General features: G+C 40.0%; 2 protein-coding genes across 2 annotated transcripts in view; both read left to right on the plus strand.

Annotated features, from left to right (window-relative positions):
- Window positions 1–10,749, plus strand: part of CMSS1 (cms1 ribosomal small subunit homolog) — a 20,924-nt gene extending 10,175 nt beyond the window's left edge. Inside the window, exons 4-9 of the mRNA XM_035894036.1 lie at window positions 1,441–1,500; window positions 2,190–2,292; window positions 3,697–3,757; window positions 4,631–4,718; window positions 6,950–7,038; window positions 10,464–10,749. Coding sequence (XP_035749929.1) covers window positions 1,441–1,500; window positions 2,190–2,292; window positions 3,697–3,757; window positions 4,631–4,718; window positions 6,950–7,038; window positions 10,464–10,547 — 485 coding nt within the window. The 3' untranslated portion in view covers window positions 10,548–10,749. The remainder of the gene's footprint in view (window positions 1–1,440; window positions 1,501–2,189; window positions 2,293–3,696; window positions 3,758–4,630; window positions 4,719–6,949; window positions 7,039–10,463) is intronic.
- Window positions 10,750–11,887: 1,138 nt separating this feature from the next.
- LOC104126018 (cell cycle control protein 50C) lies at window positions 11,888–20,688 on the plus strand. The gene is made up of 7 exons (XM_009638522.1): window positions 11,888–12,100; window positions 12,933–13,043; window positions 14,294–14,395; window positions 15,780–15,870; window positions 18,046–18,183; window positions 19,179–19,388; window positions 20,501–20,688. The coding sequence occupies exons 1-7, from the start codon at window positions 11,888–11,890 to the stop codon at window positions 20,686–20,688; spliced, it is 1,053 nt and encodes a 350-aa protein (XP_009636817.1).
- Window positions 20,689–21,265: the final 577 nt, after the last annotated feature.

Here is a 21,265-nt window from a genome sequence, read left to right on the forward strand (position 1 = left end):
AAGAGCAAAACAAGAGCAAAGATATTTTTCCACTGGGAAGAAAGGACTATGGTGGGTGTGAAGAGCTTTCCTGTTACAACCAAATGCTTATGGAAGGGCAGCCCCTACCCTTCCCCACTAGCATCATCAAGTGCATCTTTTTAAGCATGATTTTAAAAATCAGTCAGCTGCTGATCCTTCAGTTGTACACATCCATTCCCTTTGGAGCTCAAGTCCCAATAAATGTCGGTCTCTGGATTTAATAAAAGGGAACAGTGCAAAATAAAAGTTCTTAGCAAGACAACACCCATTAAATGGAAGATACAGTGATGGCGAGTGGCTATACTCAAGAAAGTATACAGGCAGGACTTCAGCCAGGCATCAACTACAAACCAACTTTGTCACACTGTCTATTCCAATGGAAATCATGGAGTGACGCTGCCAGCATTAGCACAATGCACCATCCATCTGAACATGAATAAAATCTGTTAGGAAACCTCCTTAATTTAGCTAAAATATATCAGCAAACGTCTCATTCTATAGACAGGCACCCTGAGGTGCTGTGCTTCATGCAGAATGATGACAAATATGTGGGTCCCTGAAGATGGAGTTGTTAATGCTCTGCAGGAGTGTATTGTTCCATCAGGCAAAGGACCCTTAACAATGGCAAGTTTTCAAACCATTGAATTTTAATCACCATCTTAAGAACTTAGACTTTCTGTATAGACGCTGGAGAAGAGAAAGGCCTTCCAAAGAACCTGTTAGGACCTCGTCTTTCTTCATTACCTCTATATGAAGCTTAAAGTCAGATGGCATGTCTGCCACAGAGTGCTTTTAAGACTTACTAGTTAACATAGTGACCAGGTAGAAGATAGGCAGTCAGTGGGAAGTGAAGGAAGAGGAAGGCATTGAAATGCAGTGTAGGTGTTACCGTTTGGGTTGGTATAGTTAGGTAGATGACCAGAATATGAAAGGCCAGAAAGAGGAACAAACTTACTGACAGGTAGATTATTGGTAGGTTCTTTCATTTACACATGGTGTGTTGTTTGGGTGATTTACAAATCTATTCCATCGTAGGTGGGTTGGAGGAACAGTCTAGCAGGTTGACAGTAAGGCTTTTGGCTAAGACCTTTGATTGATTGTGGCACAGACATATGAAAACTTTTTTTTAACTATGTAATCACACCTGTGCAGCTCTGCATTCAGGGCTTTTCATGACAGGAGAAAAGAGAGGAATTGCAATTGAGTTGAGAGATATTACTTTCATTGATTTATCCAGTATAAAGCTTCTTGTACATGAGGCGTACATTAATCTTTGTTTCACAGATGGTAATTTAATGATGATGAATTTTAACGCAGTTGTGATTTCATCAATGTAGCTAGTGGTTATGCTGCAAACATAGGCTCCTTTTGCTGTTAAAAATACATCAACAGAAATATTTTTTCCTTTTACGTTTTCAGATTCCTGTTTTTTGCCAGCCAATGATCTCACCCACAGTTTTTCTTCATACCTGAAGGAAAGTGAGTTAAAATGTTGGATGAGATGAAAATTGTATGAAAAACATTGTTAATGCAACATTATCACAGTTTTTATATGCACCTCCAAATATTTTTAATTATGAAATACTAATAACTTTAAGGGTTTGGTTTTGGTTTTTTTCATGACAGGTCTTGTTTTTCTGGCTCTTTTTTACTCATCACTTTTTTGATATCAAAATGTTTTATGCTTTCTTTTAATTTCTAGGAATGATTTGTCAGTAATTTATTGTGGCTTCATAAGTAGATGTATGTATTATCTTACAGTAAAAATCCTGCAGCTGCCTGCTGACATGAACCAAGCATCTCTTATATATATTTATATAGAATTTCTGGTCTGGTATATGTATCTTTTCAATTGGTTTTCTCTGATACAAATTACTGTATATGGCAAATGAAGACAGTGGGCTTGTCACCTTACAAACTGCTGATTTTTAACGCTTAACTGATTTGTTCAGTTATGTGATATTTCTGCATTTTATTTATTTTGGGCATTTTATTTTCCAGATTCGTAGCCATGACTAAATGTAAAAGCGTTGCCAGAGATCCAAACCTCATAGGAGTCAGCATGTGTGTTCTTGCTGCTGGCTACCATTCATCATGTTCTCTTGTAATTTAAAATTGTGGCATGTAGGACTTTCTCTGTGTGTGTACACAGGCTTTTTTCATTGCAGTCTGTCCCAAGTGGGCAAAACTCCGTAAAAACCACAAGGAGAAGAAGTCGGTCGTGATGCTGGTTATCTGCAGTTCTGCCCTTCGTTCCTTGGAACTCATCAAGTATGTCGATAGCAAATGTTATGTTGAGGTTGGCAGTCAGTCAGAGTTTTTGTCTTGGAACCACAGACATAAAGGCAAAGCTGGGACACTGTCCTCTACTAGCCAACAAATTCACTGACTCAAACTGATGCAATACCCCTTGCTTCTTTAAACTGTGGGAGTGTGGTGTTTGGTTTTAGACTTAGTACTTCAGTTGCATGGAAGTGCTATTTTTGTTAAAAACCAGAAATAAAGTGTAACCAATTTTGAGGAAACATGCAACATGTTATACTTGGGAGCAGAGTAAACCATAAAGCATCATGATCCACCAGTAGAAATCGTGACTTTGCACCAAAGGCGATGAGGACGTGGTGTTCCAGGGCCTCAAGCGCCAATGTGTGCGTCTGGCCTAAGTGTCTCTTGGTCTGCGTCCGTGTTCTCAGCTGGCTCAGGCTGGCAAAACTGCTGTGCAGAGATGGCAATTTTCAGTGTTCCCTGTCCTCTTTTTTCCCCTTCTGTATCCTCCCTCTTCTCATTCCAGAAGTCTTGATGACTTTGATGAATTAATGTATACCTCACAAATGTCATGGTTGTCTTTAGTGTCTTGATCCCATTTCCTGTGATTATCTGTCACTACAACGTGAGATGGAGAGTTGGAAAGTTTGACTCCATGCTGCAGATAGAATCATAGATATGAAAGATACGCCTGTAGTGCTTAGCCCCTGCATGCAGATATTACCATCTGAGGTGATTTATGTATGTATACTTGTATATAAACCTTCAGCTTTGCACAAGAGAAAATTGAAAATTTGGCGCACTGCAGAAAACATGCAGAGGAAACTATCTTAAATGACAGTCAGTAAATACTGAATATGTTGTCTCATGCTTGATTAATACAGAGCATAGAGTTATTGCTCTGTGCCAAAATGACGTGTCAGAAAAACAAGTCAGGTTTTCCGACAAATGAGTTATTGGTTAAGTGAAATTTGGGCAATCTCTGTGGTAAAGAGTGTGAAATACAGATTGGTCCATACACAGATCTTTCCTTTTGTGCATGCACATGCGTGTTTGTTCATGCCTGTATCTCAGTGACTGAGATATTTTTTAATTAGAATTTGGTGATTAGTCAGTTTTGAACTGTTAGCTGTGAAAGCACAGGCCGTATTTATTAAATATTATTTGAAAAGCTATCTAAACAATATTGCCCCCTACTGATATCTGCTGTTCTATTTGTCCAGTTGTTGATCACCGTCAATCAAGTAGCAAACAAGAATGTACATAGTGTTCAAAGTACAAGCAGGGGTCACTGGGGGACTGTGTGTCTCAAGCATGTTGAGAAATGCCAGTTAGTTTTGCTTTCCTCCTGTGTGGTCTTAATCCCAGCCCTGATGCTTGCATTTCCTTTTTCAAATTTTTTGTTGCTAGGTCAATGACAGCATTTAAAGGAGACTGCAGAGTTCTGAAGTTGTTTGCAAAGCACATAAAGGTAAGAGAGCTGCAAGGAAATTTTGATCGAACAACTGAACAACTAACTAGTGTTATACCGCTTTATTTTTTAAGCATTTAGTAATAGTGCCTTTCATGTAGTGTTCATATAATGTTCCTTTCTTTAGGTAATACTCCTTTTGGTAACCCATCGTTGCAGTTTGAGGAATTTAGCCAACACCATCTCTCAATAGCTCTGGTGCAGTCCTGTGCAGAATGTAGATGCACGTGCTATGTTTTAAAGATGTTCCACATTCTTGTGAGGTTCTCGTTCAAATGGCTTTTGCCTGTTTAAATAGAAGGCTCACACACATAGGTTTGTAGAAGCAAACTGTACCAGCACCCACATTTGCATTCTGCCGGTTGGATGCCTGGATACCCAATATCCATACCTGTTGGAGAGCACAAATTATGGGCATGTTGGAAGTAATGAGTGGACATCTGGCCTTTGCTACAAATACTGTCAAACACAAACGTCACTTGCTTGATTTCACTCTTTTCCAGTGTCTTCATCTTGAAGCAGTTTAGAGCTAATTCAACTTTGTCAGTTTTCCAGATATTTCGAGAGAATTTTTTTAAATGCTGAAGGAAGCATACTGTTCTCACCTCCAAAAATAGTTGGTGCAATAGCAGATTTTCAAAGTTGAAAATGACTGAACTCCTAGAGAAGTGTGATGCCCAGCTGGCTGTTACATTTCTTAAACTTTCTCCTAGATATATCAGTTTGACAGTTTGAAAGATGACTAGCATTTGTCACTTGATGCTATTCTAGAAAGAGATACAATGAGATCTCTAATTTATTTCCAGCTCTTTAAAAAGAAATTTTAAAACAATCGTGGTTTTACTGTGGTTTGTCTTTCTCTCTTCAAATTAGATAAAAGAACAGATGAATATGTTGGAGAAAGGAGTGTTCCACATTGGAGTTGGAACTCCTGGGAGAGTAAAAGCACTAGTGGAGCAAGGTAGGACAACAAGGAGGGTTTTGTCCATAGGTATCTTATACTTGTGGCCTCGTTTAGCTGCAGCTGGCAACTAAGCACCATGCAGCCGCTCGCTCACCATCCCCTGCCCCAGTGGGATGGGGGAGAGAATCAGAAGAGAAAAAGTAAGAAAACTCATGGGTTGAGATAAGAACAGTTTAATAATTGAACTATACTAGTAGTATTAGTAGTAATAGTAGTAGTAATAACAATAATAATAAAGTGTAATGAAAAGGAAAACCATAAGAGAAAGAGAGAGAGAAACAAAACCCAGGGAAAAAAAAAGTAATGCAACTGCTCACCACCCACCGACCAATGCCCAGCCTGTCCTTGAGCAGTGATCACTGCCCATTAGCCAACTCCCCCCAGTTTATATACTGAGCATGACATCCTATGCTATGGAATAGCTCTTTGGCCAGTGGGGGTCGGCTGTCCTGGCTGTGCCCTCTCCCAGCTTCTTGTGCACCTGGCAGAGAATGGGAAGCTGAAAAGTCCTTGGCTAGGGTAAGCCCTGCTCAGCAACAACTAAACCATCAGTGAGTTATCAACATTCTTCTCATCCTAAATCCAGAATACAGCACTGTGCCAGCTACTAGGAAGAAAATGAACTCTATCCCAGCTGAAACAGGACAACTTAGTCTCATGAGAAGCAAGAATTCAGTTGGTTTTGAAGCATTTAGGTTGACATGAATCTGTGGATTTGGGTACTAAACTGTATGGTTCTGTTTCTCTACTCCTATTATGTCAGTCAAAATGAGGTTAAGATTCTAGTAGTTGATTTTTATGATCACTTCAAGCTGGCATAAGTATTACCAGAGAAAGGAAGAGTAATACTTCCCCACCACCACCATCAGTGCCCACTTATTCCCCCTTCCTGCTTCTTGTGCTAGCCCAGTCTGTTTGGCAACTTGGTGAACTGATCCCAATTAAAACAAAACAGTGTGCACACAAAGTCAGGTAATGAGCAGGCAGAGATGAGGAACTTCCTCTTTTGGCAGGAATACTGATTTATGCTGACTTGAAAGTGATTGCAAAACCATAGTGTAAGATTTAAAGCTTCAGGAAACTAAACACTGCAAGTAAATCAAAAGGTAATAATGGCAGAAGTCATTGTATCGTATGTCACTCTGAGCTCAGTGTAAACTTCTGTGAGAGGTGGATGAAAGACCTGCTTGCTGATTTGATTTTATTTCTGATTTGCCTGTAATGAAATTAATTATTCTCTATAAATCTCCTTGTAGCTTCCCAAATTTTGAGTAGTTTTACTTACTCGATAGACATTAATATACACAAAGAAAAACGAACAACAAAATTACAAGGTGATAAGGTGATTCTTTCTGTTCCTCTTTCTAAACTGCTCTGACTGTGGTTTCTTGGACAGTGACTGGGAGTGTACCACTCCTTCCAAAAGGGCACAGGAGCAGCATGATTTTGTTGCTTCCTGTGTTCTCCATCAACATGAAATCGTTACTGCTCAGCACGTCAGCACATTGCCTTGTTAGGAGGAGGCAGCTTAGGGCAGGGTCACAAGGTATCATCCTGATAAGGATGTCTAGTTAGATGTCACTTTAGACAAGCTGTCCAGTCCTTTTTTGACACCTTAGTGTTGCAGTGCCAGGTCACTAGAGAATGGAGAGGAGTCAAAACTGATAGAAAAAATTGTAGGCATCATGTAGAAGACCAGGAAAAGCAGGGGTACAGTTGGAGAACTAGTTCAGAAAGGACCTTTTTCTTCTTTCACCACCATTTGTTTGGAGGATAAAGGAATTCTTCAGCAGCACCACTGACCTGACTCACATTTACATAGCACCCAGTCGTGTAAATTGCTAAACACTGTCAGTTCCATTAACAGGAGTTTTCAGGCTAGGGTCCTTACAACTTACCAGCTCCTCATCAGCTGTGGAAATTCAACTCCTGCGGTTTCATCAAGAGGAAGCTTGAGGAATTATTTTCTGGCAGGATGTTAGCTCTTGACAAGCCTGGCAACAGTAGTTGTTCTGCTTTTGTGTTTATCTTCCAAAAAGGCATGGGATTATGTGGTTAAGGGAGTTTGCAGTGTCAGTGCATTAGTTTTCCAACCAGCAAATGTAGTACTTAAGTGTTCAAAGATCAGTTTCCTTGGGAAAAGACAGCAAAAGATGTAAAAGCCAAAAATCATTTTGATAAGCACATGTCGTATTATCTTGGTAGTAAAATTTGTGTTGCTCTTTTAGATGGCCTGTGCTTGAACTCCACCAAATACATGATTCTGGATTGGAACTGGAGAGACCAGAAGCTAAGGAGAATGATGGATATCCCTGAGGTATTGTATAAGTACCTGTATCTGTTATATTCTGTGTATTCATTACTTTTGATTCCAGTGCCCAGATCTTGGTCAGTTGTGTTTTCTTTTTGTAAAGCTGACTTTAGTGGTCTAGAAACACAAAGAAGTCAACACTTGAATGGTAAGTCTGTACTCTGGGGTCTCAAAATTACTTCCTGAGGAAGGTTTTTTTCTTTTTTGTTGCAAGTCACAGCTGTGACTTCTACAGCTGTGCTGTGAATTTCTCCTGTATATTCTAGGTGGTCATTCTACCTGTTCTCGGGAAGTTCTCTCAGTAAGAGGACTTTGTGCAAAACTTTCCTCAAAAACTAGATAAAACTTTGGAGAAGCATTTATTTGTCTCTATCTGAGAGTAAGGTAACTTCTTGTGAGTAAATCTAGAGATGATTCTTTCTTTTTGGTTTGGTATTTGGTTTTTTTTTTCAAGAAGTAGGGTACAAAGTATGTAGAGCCATCCATCATTTGTAGACTCCTTTTAAGATAACTCCCTATTCTTTTCCATTCTGTGATTCAGCTTTCACATTTATTGCTGTGACAAGGCATGTTTACCATATGCTGTGGGGCATCAGCTGGTATTTAGTGAACAGAGAGTAAAAGAGGCAGATTCCTCCACCAGTCGTTGTTAGAAAGCTCCCAATTTCCTGCAGTCTTTCCATGTTTTTGTACATTTAGAGCAGGCTGATATGCAGAATCTCCAGGGAAAAAGGACTTTTTTTGCATAAAGACATTAAGCTGTTTCACAAGGGAAACAATTTATCAGTCATTAATCCTTCTCTGCACTTGTCTATGTATTTGACTGTGCTGTATTTTACAGTCCCACATACACAAAGGTACAAGTTCCTAATAATCTTGGATAAAGCACCCCACAAAAAATACAGCTGCAGAAATGAAGTAGCAAAGAAACCATCTCTGCTTTTTGAGGCAAGGAGGCTCCCTCTTGTGGTAAATGCGTGAGGCTTTTTTGTATGGCACTTATCTGTAAGTTTATTAAAGAACGGAGAACATGAATTCACAGCTATATTAGCACAAGATAGTAGTACAAAAGGTGCTGGCTGCAGTGGGATTTATTTTTAAAGTCAGATGAAGTAAATATATATACAGTATACTGTAGGTGATCCACCTCAAAAACCTGAAAATTATGTTGCTAATATTTGGGTTTGGGCTATTGCAAACCTGAACTACCCCTTTTCAGATCACTGTAGGTAGCATCACATCAATTCTGCATGTCTGTCTAGGCTAAAAGTTGTGACTCCAGCTGTATTTTATTAAGGGAAAATCTTAAGGCTATCTTAACATCAAAATGTTAAGGCTTAGTTCAAGTTAAAACCAAGTAAGAGTGTCACACCTTCGTATATAGAGTTGGCATAAGTAGTAGATATTTATGTGTGATTACAGAATAGTGATCATGTGATTACAGAAAAGTCTTCAAATGCGTGCTTGACTCGGGTAACACGACCTACAGAAAGGTTTTTGACATCTTGAGCTATCTAAGTGGAGCATCTTGCAGCTATTTGTCCTGCCGCAGACATCAGGCAGATTCCTGAATGTCATACGAATAAAAGATACCCAAATAATGTTTTTAAGATAAGACATCTTAACAGAGTAGAAATCAATAGGATCTTCTGGCAACTTGCAGACTTGAAATATGGAAAATAGTCTTAGTGAGCAGAGGATCTTACTCCCCTGCTTTTATAAAAATTGTCAAATACATGCCAAGGTTAGTAATAAGTTTGCCTCGAGAAGAGAGGAATCACAGTGCCAACAACACAATTTAGAGAACTGGTAGTTAGATGTACTAATTTTTTCATCCCGTGTTAGTTGTGAAGACCAATTGTGCCCTTAAAATTGGAAACGAGGCATACTGACCCTGATTGAAATCTCACTTTGTCAACAATTTCTTTGCTTATTTAAGGTGCTCCTTTGCTACAGTTCTTTGTAATTACACCAGCAAACGCGAACAGCTGGAAGCATGTGTACTTTTTGTCCATCCATGGAAAATCTGTAGCTTCATTTTAATGGTGCAAACTACTTGATGGTTTTGTACTCACCTCATATTCAGTGGAGAATTATGTACACATTGGTATATTCTGATAAATATATGACTTGAAAAATACATGAATCCTCCCATATGACAGTCCTGTTCCCATCACATCCACATAATGGATGGCGCCCTGATCCAGTGCTCTTTCAGATGCCTCGACATCTCATTAGTTAATTCTGTTGGATTTTTTTCTCTATTTATATGTGTCTCACTCCATTCATCCCAAACAGCGGAGAGAAGGAAATAAAATGAAAGCTCACAGAAGAAACTAGCAGCGGGGTAAATAAGTTCAGACTCTGTCTTGGCACGCTTGATTTATACTGAAGCATAAAGGTTTAAATAAAAATTGTTTGTATGCTTTCTGATCTGACCAAAGGACAAGCTTCCTGCTTTGAAATCTTTCTGTATAGAGGTTGATGGCAATACAGAGCACTCTCAACTCCTCAAATTACTTGTTTGTAAGATTCAAATGGAGTTTTTTCAACAAAAAACAATATTGCATTGTCTGCAAAGAATACAAACACTGAGTCTTGAGTAAGTTTGAAAATACAGAAAGTTTAAGTTTCAGGTTTCATCAAAGTAGAAAGGTTTGTAAGAAATGGACTTGCAATAGAAAGACTGAAGTTTTCACCCTCACGTAGCACATCCAGCATGGAATAGAGACTGGTCAGACTTTCTCACATCATTTACTCCTGTGCAAAGGGGAGGCACAGAAGGATATCATCCTGAGAGCAAACCCACAAATAAGTTATTTGTAAGTGGGAAGAGGGATCTATAAGGAGACTCCGGACTAACCGTGACGATAGAGAATCTTTTGTTCTTGCTGAAGTATGTAGTCAATATTTACTCTCAAGTACATTTGTCTTTTATCTTTAGATAAGCAATAAGCTGTACCCATATCCGTGTTATAAACCAAAGTACTCTGCATGCAGCACATCTAGATTTGACCTTTATGCTTGTGTTCATTCAGGTGTCTCAGACACAGGCAACATTGTGGCTGTTGCAGTGTAATACTGCCCTTGGACTACTTAATACCCGTTGATACTCTGGAAAGTCCCACAGGGATTTTGCAGCCCAGGGTGGATCTCTTGCTGTGGCGTGCTTTATCAACTCCATGCTGATGACAGCTTAGCTCTAGCCCTGTCAGATGGGACTACACGAGCCGTAGTTGTACTTCAGGATTGCAGAGCAAGTGTTAGATATTTTACAAAGTAGAAACATTGTAGAGCTCAGGACCTTTTATGGGAACCTCTTCTTTAATTTCTAGTCCTGTAGTGAGGTGCCTGAGTGAATAAATACCTGGTATTTAGCCAAAGCATTATCAGTAACTTTTGATGCTTTCTTTGATTTTTGTTTTCTTCAGATAAAGAAAGAAACCATCGACCTACTGGAGATGTGTATTATAAAGCTGTGCAGAGAGGGGTCTGTGAAGCTGGGTCTCTTTTAATAGTTTTACCAACAAGGAAGTCGTTTGCAGCTGCATTTTACTATTATCCTGGCCTGCAATTGGCAAGTGATTATGGGTGATGGAATTAAGAATTTTGACTTTTCAGAGGTCTGTCAATACAGAAAGAATGCACAGTGGAACAACTTCTGAGTTTCCTTTTAATAATAAAACAGAAGGTTTGTTTGTAGTTTTTGTATGATTTTTACTGCAGGAGCAGTGTGATATTGAACTTAGAGGTACATCGCATTCACTTGCTAGATTTACTACTGTGTCACTTTTAAGACTTTAAAAGTGAGCAAACTTGGGTGTGAAAGTCTTTGTACAATTCCGTTCTTTGTTATCTCCCTCTGCTGTTCCAAAGGAGACCTTTACTTCTCTCATGAGAGTGATAATCTATCTAGTTCTTGCCTTAGAGGATCTTTGAAAACACTGTATGAATTTCAGTAATTTGTCAAAAAGGTATTTTTCACCCATCTGTTCTAGAGCTGGCCAAATGCTACTTTTTTGCTATTACATGATAAATTATCTGTATATTGAGACTTTATTTTGGTTAATCTGTTGAAGTGTGCAAAAAATATTCTTCTGTTTGTCCATTTAAATTAAAAGGCAGTGATCCCTGGGTGATTCTTCTGTCACTGTGGATAGTAGTGAATGGATGCATTTTTTTCAGAGGGCAAGATGGAATAAAGGTGAGCAAATCATCAGCATCTTGGAAAGCTAGTGGTCCAAATCAGATGTTTTAAGAATGAGTTGCCCTTTTGTGATAAAGAACACGTAACCTTTTTACAACTTGACATTGCATCTGAATCAATAGCAATGAATATAGTAGGTTAAGAAAATGTATTTGGTCTTCCAAAGCAATATTTTCTGTCTCAGCACCTGCAGTCCTCCCCTGTGGCATCCAGTGCAACTGGAGCAGAGCTCCTTTCATTGTATGCCACGCCTGTTAGCTGGGCAACTGTGGAAGTGAAGGGAGAAGAAATAATACATCTGAGATTACACAGAAATTCCAGTATAGCTGTCAGTATCCCTGCAAATGAATATGACATAACAAATCCTACTGAGCTGAGGGGCAGGAAAAAGCATGTATTTAAGCTTTTCCTGGAGGTATGAGCTGGACACCCAAACCAAAGTACACAATTGTTTGATTGGTACAAGCTGATCATGGGGATCCAGGCAAAATGTAGAAAATGAGGAAGAGAGAGATCTAGTTAATAAGTAATTCCTGGCCATAATGCAGGTTTGAACAAACAATACAGTCTCCCAATGGTAAGGACAGTATCTCAGCTTAAACACTTGCCAGCACAAGTACATTATTCCTTGCTCTCACCAAGAAGAAAATGAAAAACAAGACGAGTTTTATTCCACAAGAAGGAGAGGCGCGTCCTTCCAGATGTCCGGATAACAGTGCATTCAAGCAACAGAAGCTACCAGCTTGGAAGCCCCAGCTTACCATCACAACTGTGCTCTCCAGCTTCTTTCTCACAGGCGCATTCTGCCTTTCTGCGGGAGTCTGCCTCATACTGTCTGCAAACAGCGTCAGAGAAATTCAGGTTTGTTTGGGGGTGGTGTTCTAAGATATACCGTGAAGAAGAAACTGGCCTGCGTTTGGAAAGAAAAGGCTTTGAATTTTTGCTTCTGGATAAAGATGATAGCAATGGCTTCATGCTTTGGACATGTGTCCAGCAGCCAGTTTTCCTGTGAAAATCCTCAGAGATAGTTGGTCACCGATAAAAGCCGAGCACTGGGTGGTTAACTGGGTGATAATATCTGAAATATGGATGGTAATTACTGCCACCGGCTGGTAATAGCTGAAATTTTGTCATTATTTCCTGGGGTTTTGAAGGGAAATAAACGAATCCCTTTGATAATGTTTGGTACTAGGAGAACATATATGTTCGCTGGGACGAAATCTTAAAATACAGGGAGCCCTGATGTTTAAATGCCGCCTGGAGGCACGGTTGATTAGGCCTGTGGTGGTGTTAATAGATTCCTGGTTGGAGCCAACGCTCAGCACTACATCCAGGCTGTTCAAGAGGGGTGGGCCATAATGCACGTGGGGATTTGTCAAGCATTACTCGGTCAGCCAGACCAAGCTGCAGAAGTGTTCTTCACTCAGCACTCCTTTGCCGAGGAGCAGATGTGGAGGTTCTGCAACAATCATCAAAAGGCTCTAAAACAGCTTTAAACTAGGGATAAAATTTGCAAATGTTCTTTGAGGCCAAGTCCTGAGTCTCTGCTTCTGTCAAATTTTAACAATGTTTTTGGCAGTCCAGAGTCACTTTGAAGAGAACAGCTCTGAGAAGTCTTGGAGCTAAAACACTAACCTTTTCCTATGTGCATGTCCTTTACTACAATATCTCTGCTTGTTCACTTCTCTGACAGATTGATTATTCAGATAAATGCTCAGACTGTTCAAAACTCCGTGAAAATTCCTCTAATTGGAATAAGGAATGCCACTGTTCTGTTAATTTCACGCTAAAGGAAGATATAGTGGTAAGTGGATGCAAGAAACCAACTGAAGTTGCCTAGTACCTCCTGTTACTTATATCCCTGTATGATAAAATACATTAATTCTGCTCTTTAGAGCTCCATACTAAATTTTCTTTGGACTTTTTAAAAACATGAAATACTCAAAATTTTACACTTTTGCTTTTGGTACATGTTAAAAATAATCAAGAACAGGCTACCTCTGTCCTTGGTTGGGAGATGTCAAAGAAGACGGGGGATAGAGGAAATGGTGTTTGATTGTGGAAGTGACTTCTCTCTGTGTCTCTCTCTTTGAGTCTGTAGCAAACCCTTGCCCTTGGCCTGGGGTTGGTTGTTACTGCACTGCTAAGCTCTCAAATGAGAAGGAAATCTGAAGCTCTGACCACGTGTCATAAGTAAACCCCTGTAGTCTTTCCTACAAGGGTTACGCTGTTAATCCCTATGGTCCTTGGAATAGTTCAAATCTAGCAATGTCATTCTGCAGTTTCATTTGGGAAAAGTATCCTTCATTTCCTGTTCTAAACCATGGGGTTATGTTGCTGAGACTGTTAAAATGCTTCAAGTTCCGCCAAAGAGATCTCATGCTTAGTACTGCATAAATGATCCCTTAAAATTACAGTGCAATTTAAATTCTAAAGTCACTTTAGGGTTCTTCAGTATTGAAGAGTCTGTTAAAATAGTGTGTAATTCTTCAGATTACGGTGGTGTTTGAGATGAGAAGTTTATTTAACTGAATAATGTTTTTTTCTAGTTTAATAATCCTCTTTCTTGCTTGTATTTGCCTGCTTAGCATTCTCCTTTTAGTTACAGGACTAAACTTTCCAAAAGGTTCAAATAATTGATGAGAGGCAGCCTTATTTTTCAAAAAATCTGAAGTAATTAGGAGCTACTTTTTGAAGTGTTTTGTGCACCTTCTTTTTGGAAAATGAGCATCTGTCTCCACGAAATTATCCATAGTCACTGCAGGTTCATGGCCAGCTGTGCCACCTTGAGCAAAATAATAATCAGGCATTTTTATTTTAGGTTTCATTTGGTGACTTAAAGTACATCTAATTTTGTGCCAAAATACCAAAACTTTCAATTGGGGTAAAGACTAGATTCTAGCCAGTGTCCACTGAAGTAATTGTTTAGAGTGTAATTACCAACACTTAAGTATGAATTGAGTTCTCTCTTCCCCTCTTTTTTTAGCAAGTAATAGGATTTCTTTTTGTCTACGCGAACTCACCTTATTGAAGGGATTTATCCTTGAATTCTAGGGTGATGTTTTTATGTATTATGGCCTGCAAAACTTCTATCAAAACCACCGTCGATACGTGTTATCAAGAAGTGACGCACAATTGTTGGGTCGAAACGTAAATGTAAGTTTACTTCTTTATATTACGAGATCACCAGCATTTCCATCAGGTGCATCTTTGACCATATGGAGAGCTAACTAGGCGTAACTGTAAGTGTGTTAAGATGTCTCTAGGGAGTAATAAGAAGGTACAGATTTTCGGAGTTTGGTCTCTGCTTTTATGATTGTTAGGGCCATTATGTCTAATAAGTTAATAAGAGAGGAAGATTGAGGGGATAAATAAAATATGTCAGTCCAGTGTTGCAATTCTCAAACCTGCACCTTGTAACGATGCTGATTAAAAATACATTGTCTTTTTCAAATAAATTTACAGAGAGCTTTTCCTTCTAGTGTTTTCAGTCATCTTAGCCAGAAATGTTTTAAGCTGTGCTTTTATTATGGAGTTAGGGAATTAAGTTATTTTTAGGCCTTCGTTTTGCCATCTGGCTTTGGAAGTGAACAAGGAGCAGGGAAAGGTTTATGGTGAAATAGGTGATCATGTAGCATTCTGAAGTATGCAATTTAGGGGTCTAAAGCGGAGGCTAGACAGCATCACCTGCAGCAGGCCTGCATAAGGAAATTGGAGAATACAATTACTGCATTCAGGTTTTTTACTTACAAATCTAAAACATGTTTTCTTTGGCTTAAAAGTAGCATTTCTTAATATACACACTGTCCTCTCAGTACATATGATGACGGTGCCATAATATGATGTTGTTTCTCTGAAATGCTTCTTGTAACTCTCAAGACATGTTCCCCATACATCTGCGTCTCCAGGCATCCGGTCAGCTTGTTTGTTTGCATCCAGATGCAACCGCTTTTGGCTTTTGTGCCAATCAGATACACAGCTTATTAGTTATTTGAAAATGTTTCTGTGTTTAAACCTGAAGTTTTATAGTTTCTTATGAACTGGGATAGGAGAGATGTGCTAAATTTGAGATGGGCTTTTGTTTTTCATGCTGTGTCTTCATACATCAAGACTTCCTGACACAGAACTGCAGAAATGTGGCTAACTGCATCTGCTGTTCTTTACCACTGAAGCAGTCCAGGTCAAAATTAAAAAGAAGGAAAAATAAGATGTTCTAGGGTAAGCCAAGGTTTCACTGGAACATTTTAAATTGTAGCTATGTTACAATAGCAGATCCCCAAATGAGTTTGTGTAGTCTGGAGTTTGCAAGTCCACAGCAGAATTTGGTGGAAGACCTTAGGTTTACTTACTGTGATATGGAAGGTGTCCTCAACTACAAACCCATTCATTTGGATGTATCTCTAATGTGACCAAAAGGTACTGGAGACTTAACTATTCAGTGGCTTTTCAGAAGAAGGAATGGGAGGAGAACATTAACACCAGCAAACCAAAACAAAACCCTCGGGTTCTGTACCTGATTGTTCTGTGACCTTGAATGCAGATTCAGAAGAGCTACTGCGCGCCCTTCACCACTTACCGAAATGGGACCCCCATGGCTCCATGCGGTGCTATTGCCAACAGCATGTTCAATGGTGAGTAGGCACCTTCTACATCTGCTTACTTAATTTCCACTTGAAACTATTCTGTTATCCCAATCCAGCTGAGTCCTGCTATTGTAAGATCTCTGTGGTGGTGCTACTGTGGTGAATATGGGGGTCTACTTCCTACTGTTTAGTAACTTGCCCTTCATTTTGAAACGGAGGAAGATTTTTCATTCACTTAAGGCACTCTTCAATGTGAATATACAGCAGGACTGAGGAATTGAGTCCAGATTTAGTGTACTTCCTTGCTAAAAAATACACTCTTGTGCAGCAGAGATTCTGCCCTCCCACAGTGGTGTGCTTAGAAGGACATGCACGTTCTTCACGTCAGTTTGGACCTTTGGATCTATGTAATTGCATTTTGTTCTTTGAATGTGGGAAGCATACATAGTCTTATTCAATTTGATCCCAGGTTTCATCTTGTTTATAGTAACCTATTGGGCATATCAGTACATTTAGGCTGCAACTGAGAGTGCTCCTAGCCATGGATGCTGACAGATTTCAGAATGGATTTCTTTGGGAGGAGACAAAAAAACTTCTACAGACTCTTCTCTCCTACCCCATCCTTTTTGTCTGCCCCTCCCCTTTATTTTGCCCCTGTTCCATGCAGCAGTTCTTGGCAATGCAGCAGCTGTTTTCAAGCAGCCAAGCCACCCGCACCAGAGGACTTGTGAAAGGCAGCTGCGTTCAGTAACTTCCAGATCCATTTGATTTTCATCTGCCTGTGCGCCCCCCTGCTTCCCTGAAAGTCTGATTTACTGGACTGGGCTCAGACCTAAGCCAGCAGAGCTACCTGCATGCAGCCCACACTGTTCTGGAGCCCTGGCTGCAGGACAGAATGCTCCTGCAGAGAACTAGAGACAGTGAGATTTTAATATGCTGAGGGTAAACCTCCCAATGTCTGCCTTTGCATCTGTCCTTAGTGTGCAGCGTGATGACGTGTTCCAGCTGCTGGTGATGTGGGGGAAGGCGGTGATGTCTGAATCCCCCCTCTGATAGCTCATTTCTGTCCCTCTGCTGTGAAAGAGGGTGCTTCCCATTCACTTTTCACAATTTAGCTGGTTGTCTCATTGCTCTCTAATCTTGTTTTGTAAAATGAGGAAGATGGCCAAGTTCCTGCCGTGGGAAATGTTTTCAACCCAAGCTAGCAGGTAAGGGAGCAGTCAGGCAAGCTGGTTAAGCAGGCAGGGCTCACTGAATTGCAACACTTGTTAATAAACCAATGACAAACAGCTGGGGATGTAACTGGGGCACAGAATGATCACTTGCTCAGGTGAGTGTGTCTGAGCCTTAAGGAGCTGTGTGAACACAGGTTTTATAGCAGGATTTAAAAAAAAAAGTATTTTTCATTGATGCTCATGCAGTTGAATTGTGTTTTTCATGTTTCCTAAAAAGCAGCCGCTCCCGAACTATATCATCCATCTATTCCTGCCCATCATTTCATTGGCTGCCTAGGTTTTACATGAATGTTAATGAGACCTAAAATATTTTTGCTTTATGTTAAACTAATCTGAGGAGGAAGCTATAATGGATAAAAACAAATTATTTTTGCCCAGCAAAACAGGGTGGCACAGTTAAGCACAATTTTAACTAAACATTTTTTGATTTAGGGAAGCGTTTATGTCCAAGTTGGTAGACGAGGCCTAATTAGCATAAAACCAAAGCGAAATTTTATCCAAAGAATCAGGGATTCCCTTGATGGTGCTTTCATCTCTCCCCTGTTCCCTGAAAACACATTATATGTAACAAAGCAATTTGTTCAGAACAACTGTCAAAGAAATTCTAGGGAAAAGTTAACTAGGAGAGCAACTTCTGTAACTAGCTAGAGAGCTCCAAAAATGATTGGGAAAGAAGTTACTTACAGAGGAGTTGATGGACACAAGATACTTGCACATATTTCTACACAGGGATTCAATGCCATTGCTGTTAGGAGCACGTTCTGTCCTTAAAACTTCACAAGGCCTTCACTTCTAAGGCTCTGGAGGCTTAATTATTCTTGCGGAGTATATGATGCTCTGTACACAGTCATGATGAAACCTTTCCCAAGATTTTTTTCGTTTCCTATTGATTTGAAAGGTGCTTCAGTGTGTCAGTTTTTATTAGTCATGCTGGCCACTAGAATGCCTGTCTTTTACTCATACATATTGCTTCTTGTATTCCCTGCAGATACTATTGATCTTTTTTACAATCTTAACTCATTTGCTATTCGAGTACCACTGCTGAAGACTGGAAACAGTTGGTGGACAGATAAAAACGTGAAATTTCGCAATCCAAAATCATACAATCTCTCTTCTGCATTTGCAGGTAAGAGTGGTTCCACTGGTACTCCTTATTTTTCAACAGCTTCCCTCCCTCCCTGTGTGTGGAGCTCTCTTATTCTGAGATGGGAATAGCCTTTGGGAGAAATGGCTCCCAAAGGAGGTAGGAGAAGCACCTTTAGAGGATGACTGAGAGCAGAGGCCAGATTTAGCCAAAATACCACTTTCTTTTTTCCACTACTCACAGAAATTGGGAGAAAGTGGTTTTGGAAGACTGAAGTTAGCCCACATCCATACCCTTCTGTATAATTTACCGTAACGCTTAATCTATACAGAGAAAGCAAGGATACGGTCATTTTATTTTTTTTCTGCTGAAAACACCTGTGAAGGAGAATTGCATCTTTCCTCTTCATGCCTTTGCAGATTCTTAGGCAGTTGTGAGCCGAGTGAAACTGCCATCTACACTAGCTCTTTCAAAGAGCTGTTTGCTAGGACTGTTCCCTTGTTACAGTTAATCTGTATTGAAGTGGGACTAAAAGTTCCCTATTCGGGATCAAGGCAGTGCTGTGCTGGATGCAATACGTGAGAGTTAATTATCTAAGTAGTTTTTCACATGGCAGATTCTAAATATCACAGGCTGTGCCGTTAGACTGCAGAAAGATGCCTACAGGGATAAATTAATGCATAAAAGCGAAGGCAAGCTCCTCATTATAGAGAGTACGTTGCTCTCTGAAGAGGCAAGAATCCAGAATAAACAGTATTTTCATTTGTGCAAGTCACTTTGTTTTTCCTGTGCTTGATGTTTCTAATGTGTAGCAACCCCTGGGTACTGTTAAACTCTGTTCATTCATGTCTGAGGTAAGTGGAGATGCTTGGGTGAAAGGTGTTATCCAGCATACATAATTTTTCAATACTGGACAGAGTCTTGTGTCTCTTTCATATCTCATGTTCCGTGTTGGTTTTGAGAAGGTCCAGAAGTTAGTAACCAACTGCTGGTTTTACTGACAGTATGTCTTTCCTGGTTTCTTTCTTGTTCACCAGGGACAGCAAAACCTCCTTACTGGAAGAAACCAGTATATTTGTTAGACGAGGAAGATGAGAGGAACAATGGTTATGTAAATGACGACTTCATTATCTGGATGCGAGTGTCAGCCTTTGCTACATTCAGAAATCTTTACCGGCGTGTCAGCCGAGTAAGGCAGTTTGTGAATGGCCTCCCAGCAGGGAATTACACTTTTCATATTTCCTATAGTATCCTTTCATATTACCCAAGACGCTCATTAACTATTAGATAGTTACAGCAAGGTGGAAGTGGATGGGGTTTGTGTAGTAGAAAGGCAAAGAAACCAAGCAAAACACCCCAAACTAAATCACCATGAAAAGACCTAGTCTTGAGGGTGATTAAACACTACAAGTGGATTTTCTTTAGCCCGTGCAGATGGAGTTAAGACATGTTACTCAAATGGTGGCATGTGGCTTTGGGTTTTACTTCTGAGGGGGCCACTTTTGGTTGGAGACAGCGCATGGGAGCTTTACGCAAAGGTTAAAACTGAAGAGTGGGGACCTGAAGAGATGGTTGAAGATGTTGTTTTAGCTGAAATATTTAATAGCGGCCTAATCAGGTGCATATACACCCTTACTGGGGTGCAAGAAGTGCCAGAGGTATCCCTGCCATTAAGAGCTGTGGAGGATGCCTGTGCCAGCAGAGCGCTCTGGTGGATTTGGGCTGCATGCTGACAGGAACTTTTTATTCTGGTGAAAATGCACTCTCACGCTGACCAGCATGAACTTTGCTGACTAAAGCACTTGTTTTGTCAGCAGGAGTTATGTCAAGATGACTATAAATTTGTCTTCTCTCTCAGCCGATAGAGCTATGGTTTTAAATGTAGCACAGTTCTATTCTGAAAGCTTCCACGTGGAGGGGTGAAAGACAAAATCATGTAACTTTCTGGGTAGGCAACATATTGGGTGGAGGTGAGCACTTCCCCTCAGTGAGAATATGTGGAGTATCATCATGATAAGTTGCCCAAAAGGCTCATTTTCAACTGATTTTTTATAGCAAATTAACACAGCAGCAGTTACATAAATTACGAATCTGAAATTTAGAATGGAAAAAAAAAAAAAAAGTAGTTCCATGTTCACACAGAGACTGCATCTAAAATAACTGCATTTCTTACCACCAGCTGCTACTGGGTTTTTGGACCCAGAATAGCAGAGACATCACAGATCAGGAATTTTTGCAGCAAATGCGGATCTCCAGAGCCTTTATGCCTTGGAAAGGATTTTGAGCATTCGCCACTACTTTTTCTCCTCCCAGAAATAATGTAAACTTTGTTAGTGAAACCTTAACATCCTTCTTTCAGATTTCCCTGTTACCAAATTCAAGGGAAGGAAGCACGTGATTCTTTCCACTGTGGTATGGAGCGGAGGAAGCAACCCATTCCTGGGAATTGCCTACGTGGTTTCTGGCACAGCAGTAACCCTGATGGGTTTTGTCATAACTGCCATCCATTTAAAGCTCAGAAAAAAGAAAACATACTTTCAGAAGTAATAAGGCTCCCTGGCTTTCTGAGGGTGTTCTGTGAACAAAGAACGTGTAGCATAGACCTTTCATTCTTTCCCTTGAGCTCTGGATCTGTGTCAGTAATGGGTTTGGTGAACATAAGTGAATTGAGGGGCTGTGCTATTCCATCATCCAAACCCAAACTTACCTGAGGCTGCATTCATATCAACGTCTGTGTGCTCCTAGATTTGTTTCCTAGGAAACTTGTAGCAAGATGAGCTTCAAACAACAGATAGCATAGTGGGTTAGAATTGCAATGGCAAAGAAATTATAGGGCACTAATGTCTGGCCAGAAGTAAGGGTCCATATTCATTTCCTACTCAGCCCTTAATTCAGACAATGCTCCTCTTGACTTAAATGGAGCTTTGGATGGGTAAAAAGTGAGGTCTTGATCTAACAAAAAGCTCAAGCAGGTAGAACTTGGTGCTAAAGCCTGCTTGTGGGCCATATGTGTGGGCTGAATGGCTTGGCTTAGGTTTTATATAGCTTTTTCAGCTGTCCTGAAAAAGCAACCAATTTAACACAGCATATTCATCACAGTTTGAGACTTGATTTATGATTGAGT

Source organism: Egretta garzetta, unplaced genomic scaffold (genome assembly GCF_000687185.1).
Source record: "Egretta garzetta isolate BGI_Z169 unplaced genomic scaffold, ASM68718v1 scaffold465, whole genome shotgun sequence".
Lineage (NCBI taxonomy): Eukaryota > Metazoa > Chordata > Aves > Pelecaniformes > Ardeidae > Egretta > Egretta garzetta.